The 12,954-nt window shown below is 36.6% G+C and overlaps 1 protein-coding gene across 1 annotated transcript in view; it reads right to left on the bottom strand.

Annotated features, from left to right (window-relative positions):
• Positions 1–735: 735 nt before the first annotated feature.
• zgc:86896 (uncharacterized protein LOC415190 homolog) overlaps positions 736–12,954 on the bottom strand; it is a 49,209-nt gene continuing 36,990 nt past the window's right edge. The window contains exons 8-10 of the mRNA XM_037688804.1: positions 3,497–3,687; positions 3,095–3,185; positions 736–1,020 (exon numbers count right to left, since the gene is read on the bottom strand). Coding sequence (XP_037544732.1) covers positions 1,015–1,020; positions 3,095–3,185; positions 3,497–3,687 — 288 coding nt within the window. The 3' untranslated portion in view covers positions 736–1,014. The remainder of the gene's footprint in view (positions 1,021–3,094; positions 3,186–3,496; positions 3,688–12,954) is intronic.

Genomic DNA, 12,954 nt, shown 5'->3' with positions numbered 1-12,954 from the left:
GACAGGCTGTGAGAAGCACAATCTATGGATAACGTGGAAACACAGAGATGCTGAACTTAAAGGGACACTAAAGAGACACAATGACAAACACCTGGGGAAAGACAATGAGGAACAGGTGAGAAAGGCAGGAACTGGAGCTGACTAAATTAGGACCGAAACACTGGGGAAAATGAAAACAGGAAAAATAAGTCAACTTTATTTATAGAGCACAGACTCAGAAAGCAACATAAAATAATCATAAGTAGACAAAGACATCACAAAACATGCAGACATGACAAAAAAAAAGTCTTCAGTTGGTCCAAAATGCTGCTGCCAGAGTTTTAATGAGAGTTGATAGGAGAGATACAGTTTTAGCTTCTCTCCACTGGCTCCCTGTCAAATTAAGTATTGAATTCAAAATCTTATTTCTAACATACAAAGCCCTCAACAACCTAGCTCCATCTTATATTACTGATCTTATTGTTCCATATTTTTCTAACAGAGAACTTTGCTGTCAGCCTGCAGGTTTACTTGTGGTTCCTAGAGTTTCCAAAATCAGAATGGGAGGCAGATCTTTCAGTTATCAGGCTCCTCTCTTGTGGAACCAACTTCCAGTTTCTGTCTGTGAGGCTGACACATTATCCAGTTTTAAGTCTGGGCTTAAGTCTTTCCTTTTTGATAAATCCTATAGTTAGGGTTGGTTTGGGTTTCCTGAGCTATCCCTTAGTTAGGCTGCTATAGGCTTCGACTGCTGGAGGACAAACTGACCACATTTCCTCACTCTGCTGCTGTCTTTACTTACTGTCTTCTACTGTGTTCCAAATATTCAGCAGGAAAATGTGAAAAATTCAGATCAAAAATCCATTAACTGGTATTTATTTTTATAAAATCAGGTTTATTTTTGCTGATGGTGTTTTTTTTTTTCAAGAATAACAACAACAACAAGGGAAACCAATAAAACTACCAAACGATCGGGTTATACAACACAGTAGGTTTGTTTCGGTCAAACATCCAGAATCGACGTCCCATGTGAACTCAAACCTGCAGAACAAGAGAACAAACGTCAAAACGATCTGAGAGAGCAAAACAGATGAGATCAGTTTAGTTTTTAATAACCTGAAGTTTCACTACAGTCACTGGAAAGCTGTTAAACTGACTTAAAGGGATATTCAGGGCATTTTTAAGTAGTATACTGGCTATTATCAGTAGTTAGGACTTTATCAGTCATGACATCAGTCAGTTAAAAGATGAAGAAAATGTCAGAAGTCCTCTTCTAGGCCAGGCCAACTGCTAGGCAAACAATAGCCTGTTGTTTATTGCTTTTTTGTCTTATAAAACAAAAGTTGGCCACTGTTTAGTTGTTTTATACGCCTGAAAAACAATAAACCACAGGCTCTTGTTGGGTTAACAAATAGCACAGTCTGAATGAACACTATGTTATGTTGAAGATAACCCTAGGTTTCTGTTCAGTACTATAGCTAAATTAATAAAAAGCCCTATCTCTGCTGATTCATATATCCCTACAACTATAAGCAGTGATGACTTCATGAGATTCTTTATAAATAATATTATTTCAATTAGAGAGAAAATTCAAACCATTCTTCCAACTATCGTCTCTGGTTCCCTGTCAGATGAGAAAACTTAAAAAATGTCACTAGAACCTGATTTATGTTTGGACTGTTTTTGTTCTGTTGAGCTCTCTGAATTGTAAAAATAATAGCTTTATCCAAACCATCCACATGTCTGCTAGATCCCATCCCAACTAGGCTGTTCAAAGAGGTATTTCCTTTAATTGATGTCCACATTTTGGATCTGCTTTATTTGTCTTTAATGAATGGTTATGGGCAGCACGGTGGCACAACTGGTAGAGCTGCCGCCTCTCAGCGAGCAGGTCCCCGGTTCAAATCCCGGTCCGGGGGGCTTCCTGGGTGGAGTTTGCATGTTCTCTCTGTGCATGCACGGGTTTTCTCCGGGTACTCCGGTTTCCTCCCACAGACCAAAAACATGCATGTTAAACTGATTGGTAACTCTAAATTGTCCCTAGGTGTGAGTGAGAGAGTGAATGGTTGTTTGTCCCATTTGTCTCTATGTGGCCCTGTGATGGACTGGAGACGTGTCCAGGGTGTCCCCCGCCCCTCGCACTGTGATTGCTGGACATGGGCACCGGTGACTCCCGTGACCCAAAATGGAAGAAGCGGGTAAAAGATTATGGATGGATGGATGGACAAATTGTTTTATTCATTATTGTTTTTTTAGGTCAAAGTGTTTTATACAACACTCCTGAGTTAAAATGTTGCTGATCAATTTGAATTTATTATTATTTATTGATTATATTTTATTTTTCAGTATCAAATGGTAAAAAATGTTTACAGTTGAAAAATAAAGGATTTAAGTTTTTTTTCAGGCAAATTGATGCACTTTATTTTGTTTCTGTTACAGACTAAAAAACAATGTTAATAAAGTTATTCTTTGTTGTAAGTTGATCTATATTCTTTTTTTTCTTTAATGTTAATAAGGACACAATGTTATGCAGAGGTGTACTCATAACAATTTTATAGACAAATGATACTATTTACAGACAAATTTATAGACAAATGATACTATTTACAGTCACCGCCGAGAGTTGGGGGGGGGGCGCACAAAATGTTTACATCTTCTTGGGGGGGGGGTGCGTAAAAGAAAATAATTGAGAAGCACTGCTCTAAAGTCAGGTTGGAGGTGGGGGGGTTGAAGTAGTGTTTTTATCATTTAACATAAATGGTTTCCTTTACTCACACCCACAAAGCTACAGTAACATACAAGTTTTTACTTTTTTCCCCTACTTCTCCCTTTTTCAGGGATTGCCTCAGCGAGTGAACTCCCCATAGAAGATTTATTAGTTGTTTTATGCCAAATGCCCTTCCTGACGCAACCTGGACTCAAACCCAAAGCCTCAAGCCACAAGACTGTGGTACTGAAAGACAGAGCTACAGCAACACTCTTACAGAAATACACAAATACATAATGATAGACATGAGTATAAACCAACAACCATTAAGTACAAGGTGGAGGCATGAAATGGTAAAAAGTACAAATCAACCAGCCCACAATTTGAAACGTAATCTGACATGAGTACCTTAAAGGTCCAGATCACCATGGCTCCATCCAGACCAACACTACTGAACATTTCCACTTTGGCTTTTCCCCCTGACACAACACACAGCTGCCTGTAGAGCATAGCAGCAATGCTTATAACAACAACAATAATAAAACTATCTGTAAAAGTTTATAGTAAATAACATTTAGCTTTTACACTTAACAGTTACTGCATTACAAAGATTCACACAACGATTTTCCTTTTAATGTTGGGATTTCTAAACTAAGTTAGCGTTTCACGTTTCTTTTTAAACCTTTGTTTTCATGTGATTGTTAGCTGCAGAGTGAGGACAACAAATGATGTAGGATGAATGATTAGAGATGATTTAGTCATTTTTTCCAGTTAGAGCATCATAAAGCAGAGAGAGGAAGTGCATCTTACGTGATGCTGTTCTGATGAAGGGTGTCCATCTCGTTGTTGTCCTCCTCTGTGGCCTTTTTGTCCAGGTTGCGGAAGTGCTGCATCGCTGACATGCTGCTCTTGGACGTTTGCTTGGGAATATCCAGCTTCTTGGCAAACTCCAGAGCTCCAGGACCCTTATAGGTGAACTGGTAGGGGCAGCAGTCATGACCCTAAGAAAGAAATACCAGATTCCACTGGGTCACAGAGTCAATATTAGTAACTGTAGACATGGAATGTAAGTTAAATCCTTAAATGTTACGTTTCAGCACCAAAAAAAGAAACTGTCCAGATGACCTGACTGAAAAATGTTGGATTGTATACCTGGATTATTGAGCATGGACTTTGTTGTCTTAAATGTTACAGTTTCAAGCTAAGATCATTTTAAGAAGGGAGGGGATGGAGTTGTAGCTGTTTCGGTCAAAGCTTATAAATTATGTTTTGTACAATTCTGTGCAATATTGCAAGGTCTTGTAAGATTTGTGAGAGTTTGAAATGTGTACTGAGGATGACTCACAGCTACAACCACATTTAATTTGATCAAGATATCTGTAAAATTGACAGCGCTACAGCCATTTACTTTTTTTTTTTTGTGATCAAATTTTTATTTTCTTTTTCAGTGTGAAATACAGGTAACCATTTGTACCGTACAAAAAAAAAGGAGGTTAAAAAAAAGGAGGTTAAAAAAAAAGTCTTAAACCCGAATTCACATACCTGTACATAAGCTTATATAATAATACATTAATAAAAAAAAAAAACACAACAAAAAAAAAAGAAGAAAACATAGAATCAAAACCCAAAATAAGACCCACCCACTCCCTGGATCCAAGCGATTCAATACTCCTTTATATATTACACCTGATATGCACGGAGAATCGCTAGAAGCGAACTCCATGTGTTCACTGACGATTCTTTGGCTCCGTGAACTCTGGCTATTGACAGTTCCAGATAAACAATGTCCAAATAAGTCATAATCCATGCTTGGAAAGAAAGTGAATGTGGGGGTTTCCAACATTTTGCAACTAGTTTTTTTCGCAGCCGTAAGACCTGCCAGCAATGCTCTTCTCACATCCAGTGTCAGTTCCAGTTTTGACAGATCGTTCAAAATAACAGGTGAGCAAAGCAATTTAATCTTAAATATCTTAGATAAATTAAAAGTAACCATCTTCCAAAATTTAGACACTGGTGTACATTCCCAAAACATATGAAAGAAACTTCCATTATCTCTGGAGGAGCAGAGAGTAGGATAGGATCGCTAATAACCTTCATCAAATGGAGTTTTCCAGGAGTTAAATATACCCTATGTATAAAATTGTAATGTATTTGTTGATGATCAGGATTTCTAGATGCCAGGCTCACATTAGCCCACAGTTCATCCCAATAAAATGATGGTTCTAAGTCTGGAATGTTTCTCCTCCATATCGAATCTAATGCCAGAGGTCTGTATGTGTGTTGTAGCAATAACTGATAAAGTCTGGAAACAAAACCAGTTGTACATTTAGCCAAATATAACAGTTTGTGAAGTGGATGTATTGTTAGAGGGTCCTGCATGGGGACACCACTATCTTTTAAAGATGATCTTAATTGCAAATTAAAGGGAGGTGACTGGTATGTCAAACTTATTACATATATCCTGAAAAGTAAGTAACCCATCCTCCCCATAGATGTAAATGGTAAATGGACTATACTTGTATAGCGCCTTTCTATCTTATTTCAAGACACTCAAAGCGCTTTACCCTACAATCTGTGTCCTCATTTACCCATTCATACAACACTACTAGATCTCTACAAAGCTAATTGAACAAATCATTCTAAAGAGACTAATCAGAGCTTTAGTTCACATTCAAACACTGATGGGACACACATCAGAGGCTATGAGGGGTTCAGTGTCTTGCCCAGGGACACTTCGACATGTGACTGCTGGTGGATTCGAACCCCCAACTCTCGCATTGGAGGACGACTGCTCTAACCACTCAGCCACAGCCGCCCACAGATGTCACCAAGCGTGTGAATATTTTTTCTTTCCCATGTAGGAAAACGAATAGGAAGACCGCCAATCAACAGTTTTTCATTATTAAATATTGGAAAATGTGGACCAAATCCAGAAGAGCAACCAACTACTTTCTCCACCTTTCTCCATATAAATAGCAAATACGAAATTATAGGACCAAATCTTACACGGCATCGATGTACTGAAATATTAGAATGCAAAATGTTAGCGAAAGAAGCTAGCGTCTGTTCCTCCATAGCTCGCCATGACACCTGAGCCTCAGGATGAAACCATGTTAAGGGAGGCCTTAATTAATGTAAAGCCATTTACATTTTTTATAGGATCAGTTGGCTGTGGCAGCCATCTTGAATTTAGTTGATCCTTAAAATTACAGAATTGTAGATGTACACCCAATAATGAATTTCTGAACGTTTCATTAAAATGTATTAGCTGGTTCATGAGATATTTTGCTGACTGACACAGTTGAATCCAATAGTTAATGTAAAGTTTTTAGAATAGAGCTTGCAGTTTTACCACAATATCTAGAAAAACTATATAGATATTTTTGTTTGCTAAAGCTGCTTAGCTGTGTTAAATAAGCTCATCAGATGTACACCCAGCAATTGTTTTTATATTATTTTCTACTTATCCATCCATCCATCCATCCATCCATCTATCCATCATCCATCCATTATCTTTTACCCGCTTCTTCCATTTTCACGGGGTCGCCGGTGCCCATGTCCAGCAATCACTGTGCGAGGGGCGGGGTACACCCTGGACAGGTTGCAAGTCCATATTTTCTACTTATTTTATATAAAATATATATTTTCAGTGTAGGTTTTTTTTCCCTAATTTCTTTACTTTCAATGACTTTGCAGTTGAGCAAGAAACTTTTTATTTCTCAAAAATATAATTATCCATTAAGATTCTTTTGAATTTACGTTTCCAGACAAAAACATGTTTTGAAGGTGCTTTCTCATTGGTTAGGACTTCACTGCCAGGAGAGAAGGCTGAGCTCAGCTGGAGTCCTCCAGGATGTGGTGGTTGAAAATGAACCCTCATCACATCCTGCTGTGATTGCTAGCTCTCTGTGTCCACAGCAGTAATGATGTATATGAGCAATCTGGCTAGCTTGTTAGCACTGGCATTTTATGGCAGTTTTTTGCAAAGAACAAACAGTAACATCGAGTTCAACGGTGGAAATGACAGAGAATAAAATGTGGTGAAAAACATTTTGAAAATAACTTTTATCAATTCTACTTATGAATTAGTTTATTTTTTCATTTAGTCTTCATTCATTTTCAGCCATCTGTCTGACAATGAATAAATTGTGTTGTTCGAGCTGCCTGTTTTATTTCACCGTGGACAAATCGTGCTTTTGCTGGATTTGTTACTCTGATGGAGTCAGCTCAGCAGCACATCAGCTGTTGCACCACAACCAGATGGTGGTTCATAAAATGGTCAGGAGAACAGATATTCAATGACTTGTTAGTATTCATGTGTTTCTGGAAAAGCAGCACAACACGATGAGATAAAACTCCAGGGAGTTGTCCTGAGAGTGGCCTCAGTCTCTCTAAAAATAAAAAAAAAAACAGGGATAAACATCCCATTTAGGTTCAAACCCCAGGTATATGAAAAAAAAGCAATACAATTTTACTAGTTATAGTTTTAAAGCACATGCAGAATATATATAAAACTGTGGCACACACACACACACGCACACACACACACACACACACACACACACACACACACACACACACACACACACACACACACACACACACATAAAAAAAAACATATATATATATATATATATATATATATATATATATATATATATATATATATATATTTGGATCCCTCCACATTTACCATGAAATATTAGTTCAGTCGGCGTTGTCGTTCCACTTGATGAGAATACTCAATCCACTAAATGTCCCCTCCTGTCACGATCAGCGGCACCCGCTGACCCCCCATCAGCCCCTGTCTCACACTCACAGCCCCATCATGTCATGTTTCTGCTCCTCTTCTTCTTCTTCTTGATGAGTTTAATGGCGGTTGGCAAAAAACTGTAGGTGTGCATTACCGCCACCACTGGTATGGAGTGTGGTTCATCATGGGCTAATTCTATGTGTATGTGTGAGTAAACTATATATATCTCAAATTCTATTAATCAACTTTGTTTTCTTAAAATATCTAATTATAATTTGTATATGTTTGCTCTCCAAGTTGTGTTGTAGTGCATCTATTATATTAAGTTTTTCTTTTATCTTTTCAAACTGTCTCTTCATAAACCTTCGTTCTGCTGCATATTTCTGACATTCCAGTATCACATGTTGAATAGTTTCATCTTGTCCACAGTGCTCACATTTTCCTGTATTGTGTTTCTTTATTTGAAATAATGAATAATTCAGTCCCGTATGTCCAAATCTCAATCTTGTTATTAATCTTTCTTCCTTTCTGCTCCTTCTTCCAGTTCTTGTTTCTCCTACTGTCTTTTTGATCCTATAAAACCATCTTCCTTTTTTTTCTTCATCCCATCTTTTCTGCCATTCTTTCTTCAGTTTTTGTTTGATGATACTTTTTACCTCTGATTTGCTTATATTTACTGTAAAGTCAATGTGATTCTGAGTTGCCTTCTTTGCCATCTTATCTGCCATCTCGTTTCCTTCAATCCCAATGTGCGCTGGTACCCATAAAAATGTCACTGTTAAACCCATCCTTTGTGTTCTGAATAATGTGTGGTATATTTCTAATAAAATGTCTGGCCTACTGTCTGTATGATTGTGCTTTAAACTGAGTAGTGTGGAACTTGAATCCGAACAGATTATTGTTTTTAATGGTTTTACTTCCTCCACCCACTGCACTGCCAATAAAACTGCTAACATCTCTCCTGTATATACGGATAAGTCGTTGGTGATTCGTTTTCCTATTTTTATTTGAAATTCCGGTACTATAAAAGCTATTCCTATTTTTTCATTTGTTTTTGATGCATCTGTATATATTTGAATGTACTGGTAATAATTGTTTATATAAGTCTGTACTGTGTGTGAATCTATGATGTATGTCCTGTCCTTTTTCCTTTCCAATAGTGTCATGTCTACTGTTGCTGTTGGTAAAATCCAGGGTGGTAAAACTGATAGTGGTAAATGTGGACTTATTTCTAAATGATGTATTTGAACTTCTTCTGTTTTCTTTCTTATGATCCATCCAAAACTTCTTGTTTGTTTTTTCTCTTTTTCCCAGCATGGGCTTAGTGTATCGAGTGTTGGATGATCCGGGTTATTGCTTTGTAAGTTTATCCAGTAATTTATTGCTAGTTGTGTTCTTCTTAGATCTAAAGGCATCTCTCCCATTTCTACTTCTAGCGCTGTTGTTGGTGTAGTTTTGAATGCTCCTGTGCAGATTCTTAACGCCTGATGTTGTATTGTATCTAATTTTTCCAGATGAGTTTTTGCTGCTGATCCATAAATGATGCTTCCATAATCAATGTTTGATCTGATTAATCCGGTGTATATTTGTTTTAAAGCTCCTCTATCTGCTCCCCAGTCACTGCCAGCCAAACATCTCATGATGTTTAATATTTTTTTACATTTATCGATAATTTTCTGTATATGTATCTTCCATATTATTTTTTCATCAAACCATACTCCTAAAAACTTTACACTTTTTACTTGTTCTAATTCTTGATTATATAATTTTAATTTTATTTCCTCTCTTATTCTTTTCTGTGTAAACACCATAACTTTTGTTTTTTCTATTGAGAACTTAAATCCCCATTGAAATGCCCATTTTTCTATTCTAATTATCATATCTTGTATTTTTTTAATAACAAATTCTGTATTTCTACCTCTTTTCCATATGGCTCCATTGTCCGCAAATAATGAACATCCCATTTCTTTCTCAATGTCTGTAAATATATCATTTATCATTATGGAAAACAATAACGGACTTAATATGCTTCCTTGTGGCGTCCCATTTTCTACTGTAAATTTTCTTGATAGTTCTTGCCCAGTTCTCACTTCTATTGTTCTGTCTGATAAAAAGTTTTGAACCCAGTTAAACATATTTCCATTGATCCCCATTTGACATAATTTAATTAATAACCCTTCTACCCACATCATATCATATGCCTTCTCTAGATCAAAAAATACAGCAACTACACGTTCTTTGTTGATTTGTGCTTTTCTGACTTCATGCTCTAAGCAAATTGTTGGGTCATTAGTATTCCTCCCTTTTCTAAACCCACTCTGATATTTAGATATATACCCTTTGATATTTAAATAATAAGTTAATCTATTATTAATCATTTTTTCCATTATTTTACACATATTTGATGTTAAAGCAATGGGTCTATAATTTTCTGGGTTTGTATTGTCTTTTCTTGGTTTGGCTATTGGAACTATGATCGCCTCCTTCCAGCTCTCTGGCAGCTCCCCTTCCTCCCAGATTTTATTGTAAAATTCTAATAGTGTATCTTTTGATATTTCACTTAGATGTTCTATCATTGTGTACCAAATGTTATCTTTACCAGGTGCTGTATTCTTTGTTTTCCTTAGTGCATAGTTCAGTTCTGTTTTAGTAAACGGTTCATTCAATAAATTATTTGTTTCTTCAGTATTTTGTTGTAAATCTTTGTATTTTAGTTTTGTGGCTTCCTGACCTTTCCTTCCTTCTTCACTCATGTTACTAGAACTATGAATTTTACTAAATGTTTCTGCTAATATTTCAGCTTTCTCGTCATCTTTTGTAATAGTTTTGTTACTTATTTTTAATACTGGATATTCATATTCTTTTTTAATACCATTCATTCTTTTAATTATTTTCCAAATTTTTTCAATTTTTGTTTCTTTTCCCACTGTGTTACAGAATTTTCTCCAATATTCTCTCTTTGTGTTCTTAATTATTCTCCTTACCATAGCTTGTTTTCTTTTATAATCAATTAGATTCTGATAAATTGGATTCCTTTTAAGTACTTTAAATGCTTTATTTCTTAACTTTATTATTTCACTACATTCACTTGTCCACCAGGGTACAATTCTCTTGTCCTTCTGTCTTCCTCCTTTCTTTATTGAATTTTCTGCAGCTTCTAGTATTACCTTATTTATATATGTATTTATATTATTTATATCCATTGTCATGTTGACTTTTTCTAGACTAATTTGACTCAAATAGCTAAATTTAACCCAGTCTGCCTTATTAAAATTCCATTTTTTGTTTATTTTTATATTCTTGTTATTTATTGTTAGACCTGCTCTTATTGTAATGGGATAATGATCGCTGCCTATAGTTGTGTTTTTATCAATGTCCCACTCACAGACACCAGCCAGTGAGTTTGATACAACTGTTAAATCTATGACTGACTCTGCTCCTGTTCTTACATTTAGTCTTGTTCCTCTTCCATCATTAATACATACTAAATTTTTGTTTTCCATTATTTCTTCGATAATCTGTCCATTTTTATCGTTACATTTACCCCATACTGTGCTATTAGCATTAAAGTCCCCACACCATATTACTCTCCCTTCCAGATGTTCCATCACCTCTTCCATCAACTCCAGTGACAATGTTTTACATGGATTATAAAAATTTAATATTTTACAATTTCCTTCTTTTCCCCAAATTTCTATTACTATATATTCCAATTCTTTACCTTTCCCTATTATTTGATATTGCCTGCCTTGTTTTATAAATATTATACACCCTCCTCCACTTCCTTCTTGTCGATCCCTTCTTATACTATCATATCCTTTAATAATAAAATCTATTGTTGGTTTTAACCACGTCTCCTGTACACAAATAACGTCTGGTTTCTCTTGAAGTTCGTTAATATAACCTTTAAGTTCCTGTCCATTAGCAATTAAACTTCTAGCATTCCATTGTAATATAATCATATATTGTCACCTGGTGTTCCTGGTCTTCCATCAGCTTCCAACCTTTTGTTAATGTTTTCCCAAGATCCCTCTTTGAACACCAAAAATTTTTCAGCTCCTCTCACAATTATTTTAATTTTCTCTGTTTTATGTTTGGCCTGGTCAGTGCAGTTTATGACATATGCTATGAATAATATTAGGTTTTCAACTGGCATTGTGATGTTTTCCTCTGTTTGCTGTTTACTGGTACTTTGTTGTGGGTTCTGGTTCTCTGTTTGTCCTGTTGCTCTTGTCTTTTGTTCTTTGACACTTTTGACTGCCTCTGCATATGTGGTGTTTTTATTTATTTTCACCTGTTGGATTTCTTTTGCCGTTTTCCTCACTTCACACCCTCCATATGTAACTCTATGTTGTCCTCCACAGTTGCAACACTTCTCCTTTTCTTCTTTACATTCTTCTATCCTATGGTCTTCTCCACACTTTGGACACCTCTGTTTACCTTTGCACGCTGCTGCAATGTGTCCATATCTCTGGCACTTGTAGCAGCGGAGTGGTGGTGGGATGTAAGGTCTAACTTGAAAATTTAAATAACCTATTTTTATGTTTGCTGGTAAGGTTGTCTCATCAAACTCAATCATAATTGATAAACTTCCTACTCTTTCCCCATTAACAGTTCTTGACAGTCTCTTCAGGTTGTTTACTTGTGCACCAACAGTGTTCCTTTTTATTTTATCTAAATCTTCATCCACTGGGATCCCGTAAATAACTCTGCGAACTGTTTTGTTTTCTCCTATTATCTTTCTTTCCATGAACATTCTTTTACAGATGTTCTCGACGTGCAAAGCCTTATTTTTTTGTTCTTCAGTTTTACATGACACTAATAAATTTCCATCTCTTAACACCTTCACCATTTCTACATCCCCAATCTTCCTTTTTATTTCTTTTGATATCAAAATGGGGCTTATGTTACCCTGCCCTTCCTCATTTTTTAGTTTTAATATTATTTTAAATTCATCCCTCACTACTTTTCTTCTTACTACCCTTTCTTCATCAGAGCTGCTCCCTTCCAACTCCCTTTTATTACTCTGGCTGTCATTTGTCCCTTCCTCCATTTTATTTCTTCCGCGTCCTCTCCCTCTACCTACCGGTGTCCACCCCTGAAAATCCATGTCTGCCTCGTCTCCTACCTGTTTTTCCATCCGAACCATTCACATACCAGTTTATGCCAATTTCCGCCTGTTCCAAAGTCCAAAAAATGTCAAATACCGATAATCCGTCAAAAATTGTTTTGAATTCCGCGCCCAACAGCTTCCTCCTTCCGTCCGCCCAGCTGACCCAGCCTGCAGCTTCTGCTCCTCTTTGTCATCATGCTGTTTTTTCTTCTGTCATTAGCCACACCCCCCTCTGCACTTTCAGCTCATCAGCCCTGATTACACTCACCTGTTCAGCTCATCTAGTTCACCTGCTCTGCACCCTTTATAAACTCCATTCTCCCTCTCCACCGGGCTGAATTATTACACCTTCCATGGTCCCTGATTTTCAAGCCCTCATAGTTTCATGCCTAGACCTCAAGC

The sequence above is a fragment of the Nematolebias whitei genome, chromosome 15 (genome assembly GCF_014905685.2).
Source record: "Nematolebias whitei isolate Nwh7 chromosome 15, NemWhi1, whole genome shotgun sequence".
In the NCBI taxonomy this organism is placed as follows: domain Eukaryota; kingdom Metazoa; phylum Chordata; class Actinopteri; order Cyprinodontiformes; family Rivulidae; genus Nematolebias; species Nematolebias whitei.
Note: the sequence above shows the minus strand (reverse complement) of the source record. Positions and strands in the feature narration are given on the sequence as shown.